Source organism: Ceratotherium simum, chromosome 31 (genome assembly GCF_057802395.1).
Source record: "Ceratotherium simum simum isolate JZ-2026a chromosome 31, ASM5780239v1, whole genome shotgun sequence".
In the NCBI taxonomy this organism is placed as follows: Eukaryota; Metazoa; Chordata; class Mammalia; order Perissodactyla; family Rhinocerotidae; genus Ceratotherium; species Ceratotherium simum.
This window is the reverse complement of record NC_141930.1, coordinates 26598418-26612461: the sequence shown is the minus strand read 5'-3', so window position 1 is coordinate 26612461 and position 14044 is coordinate 26598418. Positions and strand designations below refer to the sequence as shown.

The following is a 14044-nucleotide window of genomic DNA, read 5'->3' as shown; positions in this document are numbered from 1 at the left end:
AAGCTAAAACGGAATCACTGAAAGACGAGGAGCATTGTTAATCCTGTGACTCGGTTTCATAGGTGGAGCCAGCGTTCACTGGCTGTTTCTATTTTTGATTATGTTCCGTGAGAAGCAGCTAATTTTAGAGTATAGTTTCAAGCCTTTCAAGTATCACCAAACATTTTGCTTTGATCATTTGTATTCGTCTTTGTGCTCTCAGCACTCAGCCCTGTGCCTGACGTGGAACAGGTGCACAGTCTGGCCTGAGTGGAAGGAGCGAGAAGGAGCAGACTTGACATAGCCGCAAATTACTGAGGGGAAGGGCTATTGGCCTAAGGATGCAAAGCCTCATTTGGTGAAATGCATGCACTGCATGGAAAATAGCTACCAAAATATGTAGCTCTGGAGGAGGAAATCACAGTTGCCATCAAGAACTTAGGAAAACCAACATGGCACTCTGGCTAATATAGTATCTCATTGACAAAAGTGACCTTAGAAGAGAGAATGTGAATACTCTGCCATGACTTGTGAGGTGGGAGGTGTTATAAGGAAGCATGTCTTGTACAGTTAGGACCCATAAGTAGCCTGGCCCAGCACAAGGATCAAGGGTGGTGTAGGTCACCTCTGAGCTTGGGTATTTGTTAGCTATGTGATATTTTTCCTCTTTAGTGAAATGTTGATAATCAAGTCTACTTTGAGGGGTAAGGTGTGGGGACTGAGGGAACGCATTCACATAACGTGATCTTTTAAAAATAGAAATCTGATCATGCCATCCCCTACTGAAATCCATCCAATGGCTTCCCTTTGTACTGATGATAAAACCCAGCTCCTTCCAGTGTCCTGCAAGGCCTTCATGATTTGGTCCATGCCCATCTTCCCAGCTTCGTCTCAAATCACGCTCCCTCCGTTCACTCAGCTCCAGCCACATGACCTCCTCTCAATTCAGGGAGACATATTTGTCCCCCAAGTCTTTGCACTTGCTGCTGTGCTGCCCGGTCAGCTCTGTCCTCTGTGTCCTGCAAGCGCCTTATCTTCCTTTGGCTCTCAGCTCCAATGTCATCTCGTCAAAGAGGACTTTGAGGACCAGTCTATCAGATCTTGCTTTATTTCCTTCAGAATGCTTAGATTCTCAAAGATCTTGGTTATTTATTAGTTTACGTTTTCACTACTGGTCTCCTGGACGAAAGGGAAACCTCCTTAGGTGCAGGGAACGCCTCCACCTGTTCTCTACTGTGTCCTCCCAGCCCAGCACAATGCTTGGTACAGACCACATGCCCAGGGAAATTTGCCAAATGGATACGTGAATGAGTGAAAGGGAAAAAACAGAGCTTGGCTGGTGCACTGTGGTTACCTGGAATTATCACTATTATTAACATGTAGCATTTTATGAATGTACTTTTAGGTCTTTCAGAATGAGGAAATAATTTATAACATACTAAAAAAATGATAACATAAAAAAATGTATGTGTAAATATGAATGGCTATTATTTTCCTTGTCATAATTTAAAATGGAAAAGAAATGGATTTTTACATATATTTCCATGTGCAACGGGATGGTAGGCTGGTAAATTTCCTGGACGTGCCTGCAAGGTTATACTGCAAATATTCACTCACACGTAACCTCAGAGGGCCATTTTTCTAACCTGGAGAGGGTGTTTGTAACTTTCCTTCAGTTTGTATACACCTAAGATAGTTGTACATAAATAGACATTCAACAGTTCCAGCAGAATTCCAACTGCCAAAGAGAAGAAAAACGTCAGAGTAAGCTGTAAAAAAAGTGCTTGGTTTTTTAAATGTAGAAATGGCAATTCACAGCATTTATACAAATTGCTGTATACTGAGGGTTGCAACTCAGAGGATGAACAATAAGAAAAGTTGCAGCTAAGAGCAAACCTGAGGACACTTGTTTGGAGAGTAAAGGCTTAGTCCGTAGTAGAGCATTCTGGCAATCTGCATAGTATTATCCCAAGTGCTTTGTATTGGGATTGAGAGTTTATGTATTGATTTTCTTGTACGTAAAATGCTCTGACTAAAACTCTATTTAAAATGCTCAAAAGGAACTTATTTTGGATGAAATAAGGAGAATTCATTTTTTTAAAAGTTTCCTTACATTTTAAGCATATTAATCTGAATAATATTGTGACTATTTAACCCAACGGCTGGATAGATCAAATATTTTGTACTTTATTTTTTGGCTATAATTTTACACACACTCTGTGAATTCTATAAATATACAGAGATGTGAGATGGTATCAGCAGAAACTATAAATAGCTTCAAAAGGAGTTAGATGAATTAGAAAGTGTGAGATCCTTAGTGAGATAGTATAGAAGAGCTAGAAATTTTAAGGTTAAATAGTAAATATTAAGTTTTCCCACAACGTCATACTTTAGAAGTAGAGCATACAGTTGCATTAGACCAATAGTGTATCAAAATTTCTTATGCATTTGTATTTTGTACTCTTTCCTTCTCTGCATCAGTATATTCAGTATATATTTTCCCAAATAAAAAACTAATTTACACAATTGCCTTCGAGTTGTAGGACAGGGAATGGCTATTTGTGGATAAAAGAGAAAGTATTTTTCCTGGGTGAAAGGAACAAAGTCCAGAGCCCCAAGTCACACCGAGCCAAGTAACAGCCAGATTTGGACTTGGGATGACATAGTGTCAAGTACTTATAGATTCAGCCCTGTCTCTCTGAGGTTACCTCTCTGAGAAATCTATAAAGAGAAATATATCTTTAATAACTTGAGACCAAAGAGAGTCAACTCTTGAGTATTTATAACAGAAAGGACTAGTTTTAAGATATTCCAAAGCATAAAATATTTTTAAGTGGAGTTTTCATTTTCAAATAAAGTTCTGCAATTTTTTTTCGGCAGGCTTACATCCTAATGATGCTGTAATGAGGCTAGAATTTAAGACAGTTGGCATCTCCTCGGCAAAGGCCAATGGGACGGGATGTGGGGGAGGAGACAATTTGAGAGTGGGATAAGGAGAAATAGAAAGTTGGCTCAGGATTAAGAACACGGTGTGACTAATCCACAAAACCAATAATCCACAGGTGGACAGTATTTCACAAAAGGCCCAGAGGATACTGCTCTGGTCTTTTAGGTATGAACAAATATTTCCATAACATTTAGCTTTGTTTAGGATTTACTTTTTCTTTTTCAACAAAGAAGACTGTGCAGAAACGCTCAAGTTATCTTTTATGCTTTTAAATGACCATCATAGTCTGCAGTAAGATGGCCGTCACAATACCACACAATTGCACGTTACCTTGGATACAAGGCTGGCTCTGTATGCCGCTAGTTGCTTCAGGTACTCCTTTTTTGCAGCCTCGGTTTTCTTTTTATAGACCTGGGACAACAACAAAGAGTCTTAAATTAGAAAGTGCATCTGCGTTTGTTTCCAGAGAAGTACAATGCAGAATGATAATTGCACACATATACACATACAGATACACGCATACACACAATTATATAATATAACAACATCTCTCTCCCCAAAGATTGTGTTTTCTTACTGAAACAGATTCTTAAGAAGTATAGCAATAGACTACTTAGGAAGATAATAGCGACATTTTCCATTTTACATAAAGCATATGAAAGGATTTATCTGGGTTACTGTGAGAGTGGAGGTATTTGGCTTAGAAAGAGACTGTTGATGAAGGTTCCCAGGGAGACCAAATGCGAGTAGAGAAGCCATTGATATTTATATAATGGTAGATAATTCTATAGTGCATTCAAAGCCTGATATATATATTCCATGCTAAATAGAAAAACAAGAACAGAATTCAAGTATGACCAATTATGTTCAATAAGTAAATTATGTTCAAACGGTTATGGAGGTTGCAGGTTCATCACTGTTTTAAAATTTGGGGTCTTGAAGTTCTATTTTCAAAGACTCAGGAATCGGCGATGGCAGACCAAGACACGTTGGGAGTGGAGTGGGACCTGAGTGGCCGAGGACTGCAGGCACGCCATCCTGCACAGCCTGCTCCGGTCATGCCCTTTCCAACGAAAACACGGGATGACATGGATCTGTGGACACCTCATTGTGGAAAGGTAAAAATGTTCTGAAATGAATTTCAGTTTACAGAAGCTTGTCATTTTTCAGGGGAATCATCTTGAAAGTAAAAGTAAAATCATCCTAAACTGAACAAAAGTACTAAAAAATGACTTGCTGGTATGATAAAGGTTACATCACTAAGTTAGACAGAAGGGAGTCACTGGAGTTGAAAATGAAAGATTAGCAAAGTGAACACACATGGTTGTTGCTACCATTATGTTGATTCTTTCGAGGCTTTAGAGTCTGTTTTGGCAATTTTTTGAAATCAGCCCTAAAGAACAAAATATTTTTCATGATTTACTGTGTAAATGGAAATGTATTTTCATCAACACAACTATTTTAAATGTCCCACATCTTGAAGTTTAGAGCAGGGAATGAGGCTTGCCTAATATTTTGTAATGCTGAGCTCAAAAGGAGACACAGATCAGTGTTGAAAAGTGGCTTTAGAATTAGTCAGAGTTAAATATAAATTATGTCTAAAGACCACATATCTGCCAAAGTCGGCAGCAGAGGTCCATTTATGGTTTCTAAGGCTGAGGGTGGTTTGCTGAGCCCAGTCCCCAACTGTGAAATTCAAGATGTAAGAAATATTATTTACTCATGAATATTTTAATTAAAGCAGAACATTTTACTTAAGGTAAACAAATGACTAACCTTGTCAACAGAATTATAAAGGAGCCTATGAAATGAATGTGCTAATTGTTCTCTTCCTTTAGGGAGGTCTTCAGCCTAGACTTTTATATTTAGCATTTTGGTATAATAAAAGGCAATTATAATAAGGCAAATAAGAATTCATACAATATTATCATATAATCATTGTGCTATATTTACTAAGTATGAAACTAAAGAAACTTAAAATAAGTGTTTTAGTAAAAAGCCAGCGAATCCTTTGGTTCAAGCACAAGAATATTCCAAATTTAACGAGCTAATTATTAGAAGTCAAATTCAGATTCTTTTTTGGAAATTTGCAAGTGCAAACAAAAAAAATGCTAGCATACAGCAATTGCCTTTGAATAGTATAATCCATGTATATTCTATTCTTTGGTTCAGCCATAATCAGAAACACAGAGCTCTCCTGCTTTTTATTGATTTATTTTCTTTCTTGAGAGACAGAAGTCTGTTTATAGTTTTTCCTTCAACCTCTTCTCCAAGACATAATTTATAACTAATGACCTTAAACTGACAATGTTTACACTTACTTTTAATACCTTAAAACTGTTTCAAGAGGGTTTTTCTCAGATACAGATAGAAACCCCATTCAGGACCTTGAAGCAAATATTTAGTAAATATATCTTTGATGGTAGCATGCATTTGTACACTCAAAGCATTTCTATCATATTTTTATTAATATGCTACTCCAAGTGACCCCCCATGCAGCTAAGTGGGATTCCTTTAACTTCCAAAAGCAAATATAACACATTGTGGTCCATAGCATTGCCCAAACCCTCATTTTCTGAGTAGCAGCAGATAAGATGGCCTGATTGTAGCATCTATCATCTTTCTTGTATTTGGTTTCTACCTAAACAGCAGCAGTATTACTATGGTCTATCTCTTTGTTGGACTCCCAGTACAACATTGCACAAAGTGTTAACTTTCCTGAAATTTGTTGATTAACAACCACGGGAGAAAGGTGGCTAACTCAATGTGTTTCAGGTTGAATATGTGCCCCCTAGTTTCACTCGGGGATCGATGTTGTTATGAGATACCTGACTAGCATTCGGAGCGCCCTGTTTTCTACAAATGGCTCCCTATTGGCTATTGATGATTGGCTACGTGGGATCATCACACCAGTGCCTAAATACCACTTTAGAAAAGAGTAAACTCATCACGTCACATTACTTGGATTGATGGGTCCGCTCTTTCCTGAATAGCTGCAGATGTTCTGAGGGAGGATTCAAAGGGCGTTAATTTCAGGAGGTATATTTCTGTAACTGTGTTTAAAGGGGAGTAGCCCAGATCAGAACTAAAATCTGAGGTGGTTTCCCTAACAGTAATTTAGAATCTCCACCTTTGAGAACTACCTAATGGCTCCAATATTATACGCCCTGTATGTCTTCCTGTTGCTACTTTCTAAAATTGCACAGGATCCTTTTTGAATTCTATATTTGATGGAAATGTCTGATGAAAAACCTTAAATGTATCAGAGCATGATAAAAATATGTAAGAATTTCACATACAGGTAAATGGGGAAAATCTTACTTCAATAGATATTTAAAAATCATTAGTAAAAAGTTCCTCAAAAATGTTTCAAAGCCTCTATTCATGGATGGAGAAAGTCGTCTACTCACAGCAACCAAAGATGTCGCTAGCTGCATTTGGCAATGAATAACCCACTGCACTGATCAAGTCTTCTAACCTAGGAGGATGGGTCTGATTTATGTCAAAGTTAAGTTTGGGAAAGAAACAGTCTCTCTCTCAGGGAAAGACAAATATTTTAAAGATATGTGATTCATACAGTAAATATTAGTACTCAGTTGAGCTACAAAATGGCTTCCAAATGGTCTACAGCTGTTTGAAATAAAGTGCAAAGTTGGCCAGATGAGGATTTAAAAATCATAATACATCATTTATCATTTTCCCCAGTTCATCCAAACACTTTTGAATTCATCCTGTCCTAACTTAGTTATATGCTGTGGTTTGTTATTCTAAGAAAGCTACCATATCCTATCTAAAGACTGCATCTCAGTGGTTAAACTAAAACATGTATAACGGCTAAACTAAAACATACGTAGCTAGACATCAAATAGCAGTTCTATAGAATCCAAATCCTGTTCATGTAATCTAGTGATTCACTGAATCATATTTGAAATGCTCTCAATACCAGCACATATACATGTTGTTATAGGCTAATCTCTAATTAGAGTCCGCAGTTCAATATCAATGAATACGATACACCCAAATACAAAAAACTTCTAGTACAATTTGTCACTTTACTCTTTTACTTTCTTGCTCCTTCCCCAAACAAACAATCCATCCAAATCATACAAAAAAGCAAAATCTTATAAATACCATTTAATTCCTTCTTCCTTCCTTCTTTTCTGCTCTGGCCCTAAGTTAATCTCTAGTCATAGCTTATTTCAACCAAGTCTTTACAGTAATAATAAGAAAAAATGTACAATTCTTCCAATTCTGGATTTTATTCAAACACTATTAAAAAAAACCTAAAAGGCATTTTTCTTTTTGGTTAACTTCAAATGCAGTTTTTCTTTTTTCCCCACTACAAGTTCATATTTATAGAAAATGCTCAGAATTACAGTTCTGTATAACAAATAATAATTTAATCACAATTCCCTGCCATATACTTTAGAAATTAATGTTTGCAACTTCTTTCAATGCTGTTATTATTTAGGACAGTTAAAGCAAGTGCATCTGTATTTTATGTAGAACTTGGTTCTAAAATGTGGTTCAATTTCCATCTTGTGTAACTTGCTCAGTGTTTTCTTAAGAATTCCAGAACTCAAAGAACCTTATAAAGTAGTATTTAGAGGATTGAAAATAGTATACAATGTGACAAGAATCTTGCTACTGATTCTGTTCGGGAACCATCTGATCCATCTAAATGGTCTACACAATAATGGTGTGACCTGTTTCTGGAATGGTAGATATCAGAAGCAAGCTCCTTCTCTGGGAAAATGGCTACAAAATATATCTGTTGATTTATTAAATAAGGATGACTGGGGCAAGTGTGACGTCATTCAATTATACTTAACAATATATTGAGTGTCTAATATGTGCCCGCTGTGGTGTGTGGCACTGAAGCATGGAAAAAGGCATTAAAAATATGATTCTATTGAGTGCATGTTTTGTGTCAGGCACATATATATACATATATACATATAGTCTTTAATTCTTTCAACAAGCATGTTGCAATGGTATTGTTATCCCCATTTTACAGATTAAAAAACACAGACTAGACTGTGTAGTTATTTCAGCCAGTATCTTACAGCAAGTATGACAGAACTATGCGTGGTGTGAATCAAATTGATCTGGCATCACAGATCCACCTTTGTTTACTCAATGGCTCCTCCTAGGTTCACGAGAACTCCCCTCGTGCCTCTCTCAGGCGCCCAACTTCAGGGGCCTGCTCTCTCTTGTCTACAGCTGAAGCCCCAGCATCCAGGGCAGTGCTTGGTACACAGTAGGTGCTCAGGAAATATTTGTGATGCAGTGTACAATCCCTAGTGTCAGGTTTCTCCTTCTGTGAGTCAGACTAAACATGAGTGCTCACGATAAAATACTGATTTGCATCTTCTAAATTGACACCAATGGGAATAGAGGATTTGATATACAGATACACAACCCACCCACCCCAAACATTTTTACCAATAATATATAAAACGCAACGATTTGATGAGTATTTTGTTCAAATCCTCTCCCTACCAATGCCATGGAAACTTCCAAGTGAAATGTCTGCTCCTACCATATATGAGCATAGGCTATTTCTATATGTGTACTACATATTTTATGCCAAGAAGGCATGCAATAATCCCACTTATGTACCAATAACTATATTTGTATATACATACCTGCATTTTAGAAGTAAAATATGCTCACCATTTCATGTAATAATTTTAATTGCTCAGTTTCACATTTTTATGAATATAAACTTTTCTTACATTCTACAGTTTATAGAAGAACAGTTATCTCACATATCTTTTACTCCTAGTTTAAGAAAAATTGGGGAAATGCATAATGTTTATAAGGAAATGGCCAAGATAAATACGTGTGCATGTTATAGTGCAACAGGATTTTAGTTAACCTTAAGTACTGTTGACATAAAATCTAAATTTTATCATAAGATAAGGGGGAAAAAAACCCAGCAGCATTTATGTACTGGGTGTTTGAGCACCAATGAGGAGTAAATGATTTGATTCCGTGGGCTCAGAGGATTTGTCAGCTGCCTCATAAGTATAATTCTGGCTCTTCATATCCCTGCTGCTTCTAATTTAGCAGGACAGGCTCATAATTGAAGCAAATTAACTATTTACACTTGCCACTTCTACCAGGGGAAGAGGACACAGCAGCAGGAAAGAATGAGTAGGAAATTACATTCTTCCCACTTGTGTCAGATCTGCCCTTATATAAACACATTAACAGTAATTTCATGAGGCGTCAAACATAGGAATAAATACTGAGGGATAAAATAATGAGGTGTTGCTATTGAGCTGAACTGCTATGGCTAATATCCTTGGATATGAATTATGCATCCTGAAAGAAGGCATATGTTACAATATTCAAACAGTTTCCCTGCAAGTGATATCTGCTCATTAGGCTCTGGATCTCGAGGTAAATCCACCCTCCTCTTCCACGCCAGGACTAGCATTTACAAAAATACACTCTCCGGGCACCGTGGGCTGTGGTTTCTCCCGAATACACCAAACTCTGAACAGGGCTTCCACTCCATTTTTAGCATAACAGCATGTTTATTTAGCTCTTTGGCTGAAGCTTTAAAGCCATTTAATGTAATGTAAACAAGAACATTTTGTTTGTAATTTGCTAAATGTATTACAGCCCGACTGTGTCTCCAATTAGGAACTTAAGGTTCATTTGGTAATTTACATCTGGTTCTGATTTAAGGTGACTTTCCTTTTCCACTGAAGAGCTGACTTTCCGTGGCTAAAAAGGACCCAAGAACCCTTTATAGCTCTTTGGACCAATCCTTTCTGCTTCAAAGCTGGACAGACTCTTGAATTTAGTAGGGCTTGATTTGTTCTCTGCTGTCACTGTGGACCCAGATCCTCTACTTCAATGACCAGAATCAGAGAATTCAGAAATAATGGGGATAGACAGGTAATGTAGCTGTAACATCATAAAAAAGATGCTGAGGGTTGCTGAAACTCCAAAGAGCCTAATATAAAAGGCGTGATATTGTTATGTTATGATTTTTCTTTCTCTGTAGGTTCCAGTCAGTGAAAGATAAGTAGCCAAGACCAACATCACAGCAATACTTATGTTTTATTTCCCTTTCTCCATCTGGTGCCTTTTAAACAACTTAGTATGCTTCTGAAGTGGGCTCTCCATTGTCTTACGATTCATTAGCATTTAAAACCTCCGGTTGGAATCCCAAACACCATTCTGCTCCCATTCCAGATTCAGCACCATCTTCCAAAGTATTAAAAAGGAGAGATCTCTGATATGTGAAGTTTGTTCAGTGGCTTTGGTAGGAATGATTCATAGGGGAGGTTTTGTGTTCCTGGAGGATTTTTATCGCTTCCTTCAGCTTCCTTTTGATTTTTCTTCTTTGAGAGATTCTTCACAGAAACCAAAGTACACAGAGTTTCTCACTCACCATGGATTCTGAAAATAAAGCTCTGCCCTTCGAAGTGGCTTCTTACTCCCGCCTATACTCCACAATGAGGAAGCATGTGATATAAACACACAGCAGCGCTATTAGTCGTGTTCCCTCTGGCTGTCAAGAAAACAGTCAATTGTAATCTCTCTAATAGCTGTTTTTCCTTAAATATTGTAATTTTCTGAGCCCCTAATAAGTCATCAATAATTTTGTCCATTTTTCCCAGTTTGTGTTTATATTTGTAGCTGTTCATAATTGTGGGCTATTATGACAACAGGATTTTTGAACAATTGTGGTGCATGAAATCCTAGCCTTCTACTCGAACCAGCTGCCTACACAATGCCAACAGCATCACGTGGGGCTGTTCTGTAACGTGCACATTTGTCCTAAATTTTGAAGTTTAATGATCTGCCTCTAATCTGCTCCAGCAACATTCATTTAAAAATACATAGCAGTGTGTGTGCTCCCCAATTTGAATATTAAATGAGAGTAAAATACAATTAATTGAAGTTTGAAACAGATATTATATTATGTTGGCACAATGAGTCAACATAAAGGGAAAGAACAGGTGGTAATACACCATAATAACACTTTTGGATATTTAGCTGAAATTCTCTTGATGCCCAAATGTGCATTCTAGGCAGGCGTGTTCGCTTTGCTGGCAATTCTTGCAAACTGTTAAAAGAAAGGCTGCCACGTAGCAGCAGAGCAGTGGCGCATCTGATGCAATATGCTCCCTTTTGTAAGCACAGTGTCTGATTTCATTCATTTGACCCTCATTCTGCTTGTCCCTGGAATCGGCCTTCATTCGATGTGTGTCATAAACCATACCTTTTAGCATGCTCTGCAGTCTCACTATGTTTATTAAGCAAGATCACCTTTTAAGAGGAAAGGGTTGACTATGTTGAACCTCTGTGAGGTAAAAGAAGCATAAGGCATGGGGACAAACCATTTCAGAGTGACCAAAACTGCTCCCAATCCCTCGTTTCAGTAATGGTGCTCAACTGCCAAAATATTAACTTTTTTTTATAATAAAAAAGATGGTTTTTATTAAGATATTTTCCTAAACAATCTTGGCATAATTTTTTTTTTTTTTTTTTTTTTTGGTGAGGCAGATTGGCTGTGAGCTAACATCTGTGCCAATCTTCCTCTGTTTTGTATATGGGATGCCACCAAAGCATGGCTTGATGAGCGGTGTGTAGGTCTATGCCCGGGATCCGAACCTACAATCCTCTGGCTGCTGAAGCGGAGTGTGTGAACTTAACCACTATGCCACTGGCCAGCCCCACTGGCATAACTTCTTTTAATGACTGAATTTTGATTATGAAATTGCTTTATAATACCCAATGAGTTATATAGGGTCAGCTATGATACAATTTCATCCTTTACTTATAAAACAAATTCTTGAAAAACCCCCAACTATTTCTATTAAGAGAGAACCCAAAGGTAGACTCATTCCAAGTTATTAAATCAGAAATAAAATGCAAAAGAGAAAGAGGAAAACATTTTGTTATCACATGTATACAATTAAAAAGCTTTAAGTATTACATCATAATTGTGATCATATCTCCTTTAGAAAGGCTCAGCTCCAATTTTGAAAGGTGGAGGGGAAGGATGGGAGTAATTTCCCTTTTTAACACGACAGTTGAGAACAGTGAATCTCATATTCTTTGGGCCTGTAAATACCTTACATGGTCAGACAAAAAGAATGTGGAATATTATCTTAATGTTCCCCTCTTGCTATAATAAAAATAAAAGGCCTTATTAGAATAGAATTAGTGGGAAAAACCTGCAGCTGGATATTTGCTGCCTGAGGAACTACTCGATTTTCATCATAAGAACATTATTCTCTTCCACCAGAAACATGGGTACAAGCACTGACTTTTAATATTGATAATGTAAAGGTCAAATTGTGGGAGAGGGAAGGCCTTTGTAGACCTCCCCCTTTTAAAACCACTAGTCTTAAAACCACATGAGTTCCTCTAGTGAATGTGGGAATAATTAGGAAAAGGTATCTGGGGCCAGGGAGATAGATAAGTGGAGTCAGATGGGTGGTCACACAGGCGACTGTTTCCTGAAATAAAACTTTTGACAAAGAAGAAGCTAAAAGAGCACAGATGAGCCTGGGAACAGCACTCCCAGGTCAGGTGCTGAGTGTTGGGTAGGGGAGGGGGGCTGAGTCTTCAAGGGGATCAGGTACGTCCTCTGATGAACAGAGTTGCTGCACGCCATCTCTAGGGAGGGCAATGACTTTCTGGACGCCTCCTCAAGAAAATTTTATCTCACAAACCAGAAGAGTTTAGAGTATTGAAGCCTGATGCCTATGCAAGAATACACTGAGGGGCTTTCAAAGCAAAGGGCAAGGTATGTCCTGGTGTGTGGCATCATGGGTGGAGCAGGGAGGCATTATGGTTACAAAATACAGAGAACAGGGATGGGGTTGGGATTTCTGGTCAATGTGCATTTAATTTCTCAATCAGCGATGCTCTACTGAGTGGAGGAATGAATCACTGTACAATTCCACCGTGAATGTCCAACATCAACCAGGAACCACACCTCAGCTTTGGGAGTGTGAGAGCAAACTGATCTGTTAGGATAGAAACCAGCTCTAAAATCCCAAAGCAACTATACTAGGTTTTCAATAGAATCACAAGATACAATATCAACTACCCTCTTAACAGTTAATTGAGTGCACAGAGAATGTTTCGGTGGAGCGTTTTCCGTCCTTGAGGGCAACTCTTACAAAGCAGTGCTCCACATGGTAGGTCTATGCTTTCTTATGAAGCCATTCCCTGGGGCTGGCAATCTTGAAAAGGACATAGAAAATGTGTAGAGATTCAGATTGTAAGACAGCTTTGGCTTACAGAAAAAAGCGGTTGGAGAGAACTGGCGGTGGAGGGGCAGGTTCTATGTTTCCTTAGCAACTGGTTTTACCATTACAACTATAATTGATTTCATAGAGTTTGTTAGAGAAGAACTGTAAGTTGAGTGATAAGTTCTAGTCACAGTTTGTCTATGCACCAGCCATGGAACCTTAGACAAATCATTCAATAGAATGGGCCACTCTGTCTTGTTCTCTGCTATCTCCCCAGTGTCTAGAACAGTGCCTGGGGCACACAGTAAATGCTCAACAAATATTTGTTGAATGAATAAATTTAACTATCTGGCCGCATTTCACAATCCACAAAATTTGGATAAAAAATATCTATGTGTATTGAGCAGAACTAATAAGATAAATCATGTGCAAGTATTCTTAAAAGTATAAAACATTATACACATTATAGATGTTTATATATATTCACATATGTATATAGGTACCTCTAAATGTATATAGGTTGGAGATTTTCTGTTTCTTACATACTTCCCTGGACCTGATGAGGAGAGGTAAAAGTCTCTGTCAAGAATCAAATATGAGACTAATACATCATGAACACAATTCAGGATTCTGCAACTGCTAAAGCTGCATCTATGTAATTGTTTCAATGACTGTAATTTAATGATAATGCTTGTCTAATTTTTTGTTTGTGACAATGAAATTATAGTTAGTGACAATGGCAGTCAAGTCCCAGGTTCAGAAATATGAGATCAGTATTGCTTCTTTGTTGAGGTGGACTTCATCTACGTACTGAACTCTTGCTCTCTCTCCATGATTCCCATCCTCCTTAAGACCTTTTGGGCTACTTATGCTGTAGGAGCCCAGCATT

General features: G+C 37.8%; 1 protein-coding gene across 2 annotated transcripts in view; it reads right to left on the bottom strand.

The window, feature by feature from the left end:
• The window catches only part of TOX (thymocyte selection associated high mobility group box), a 292959-nt gene that overhangs the window by 16479 nt on the left and 262436 nt on the right, over positions 1–14044 (bottom strand). For both annotated transcript variants that reach the window (XM_004435727.3, XM_087420532.1), the window contains exon 6: positions 3257–3337. In XM_004435727.3, coding sequence (XP_004435784.2) covers positions 3257–3337 — 81 coding nt within the window. The remainder of the gene's footprint in view (positions 1–3256; positions 3338–14044) is intronic.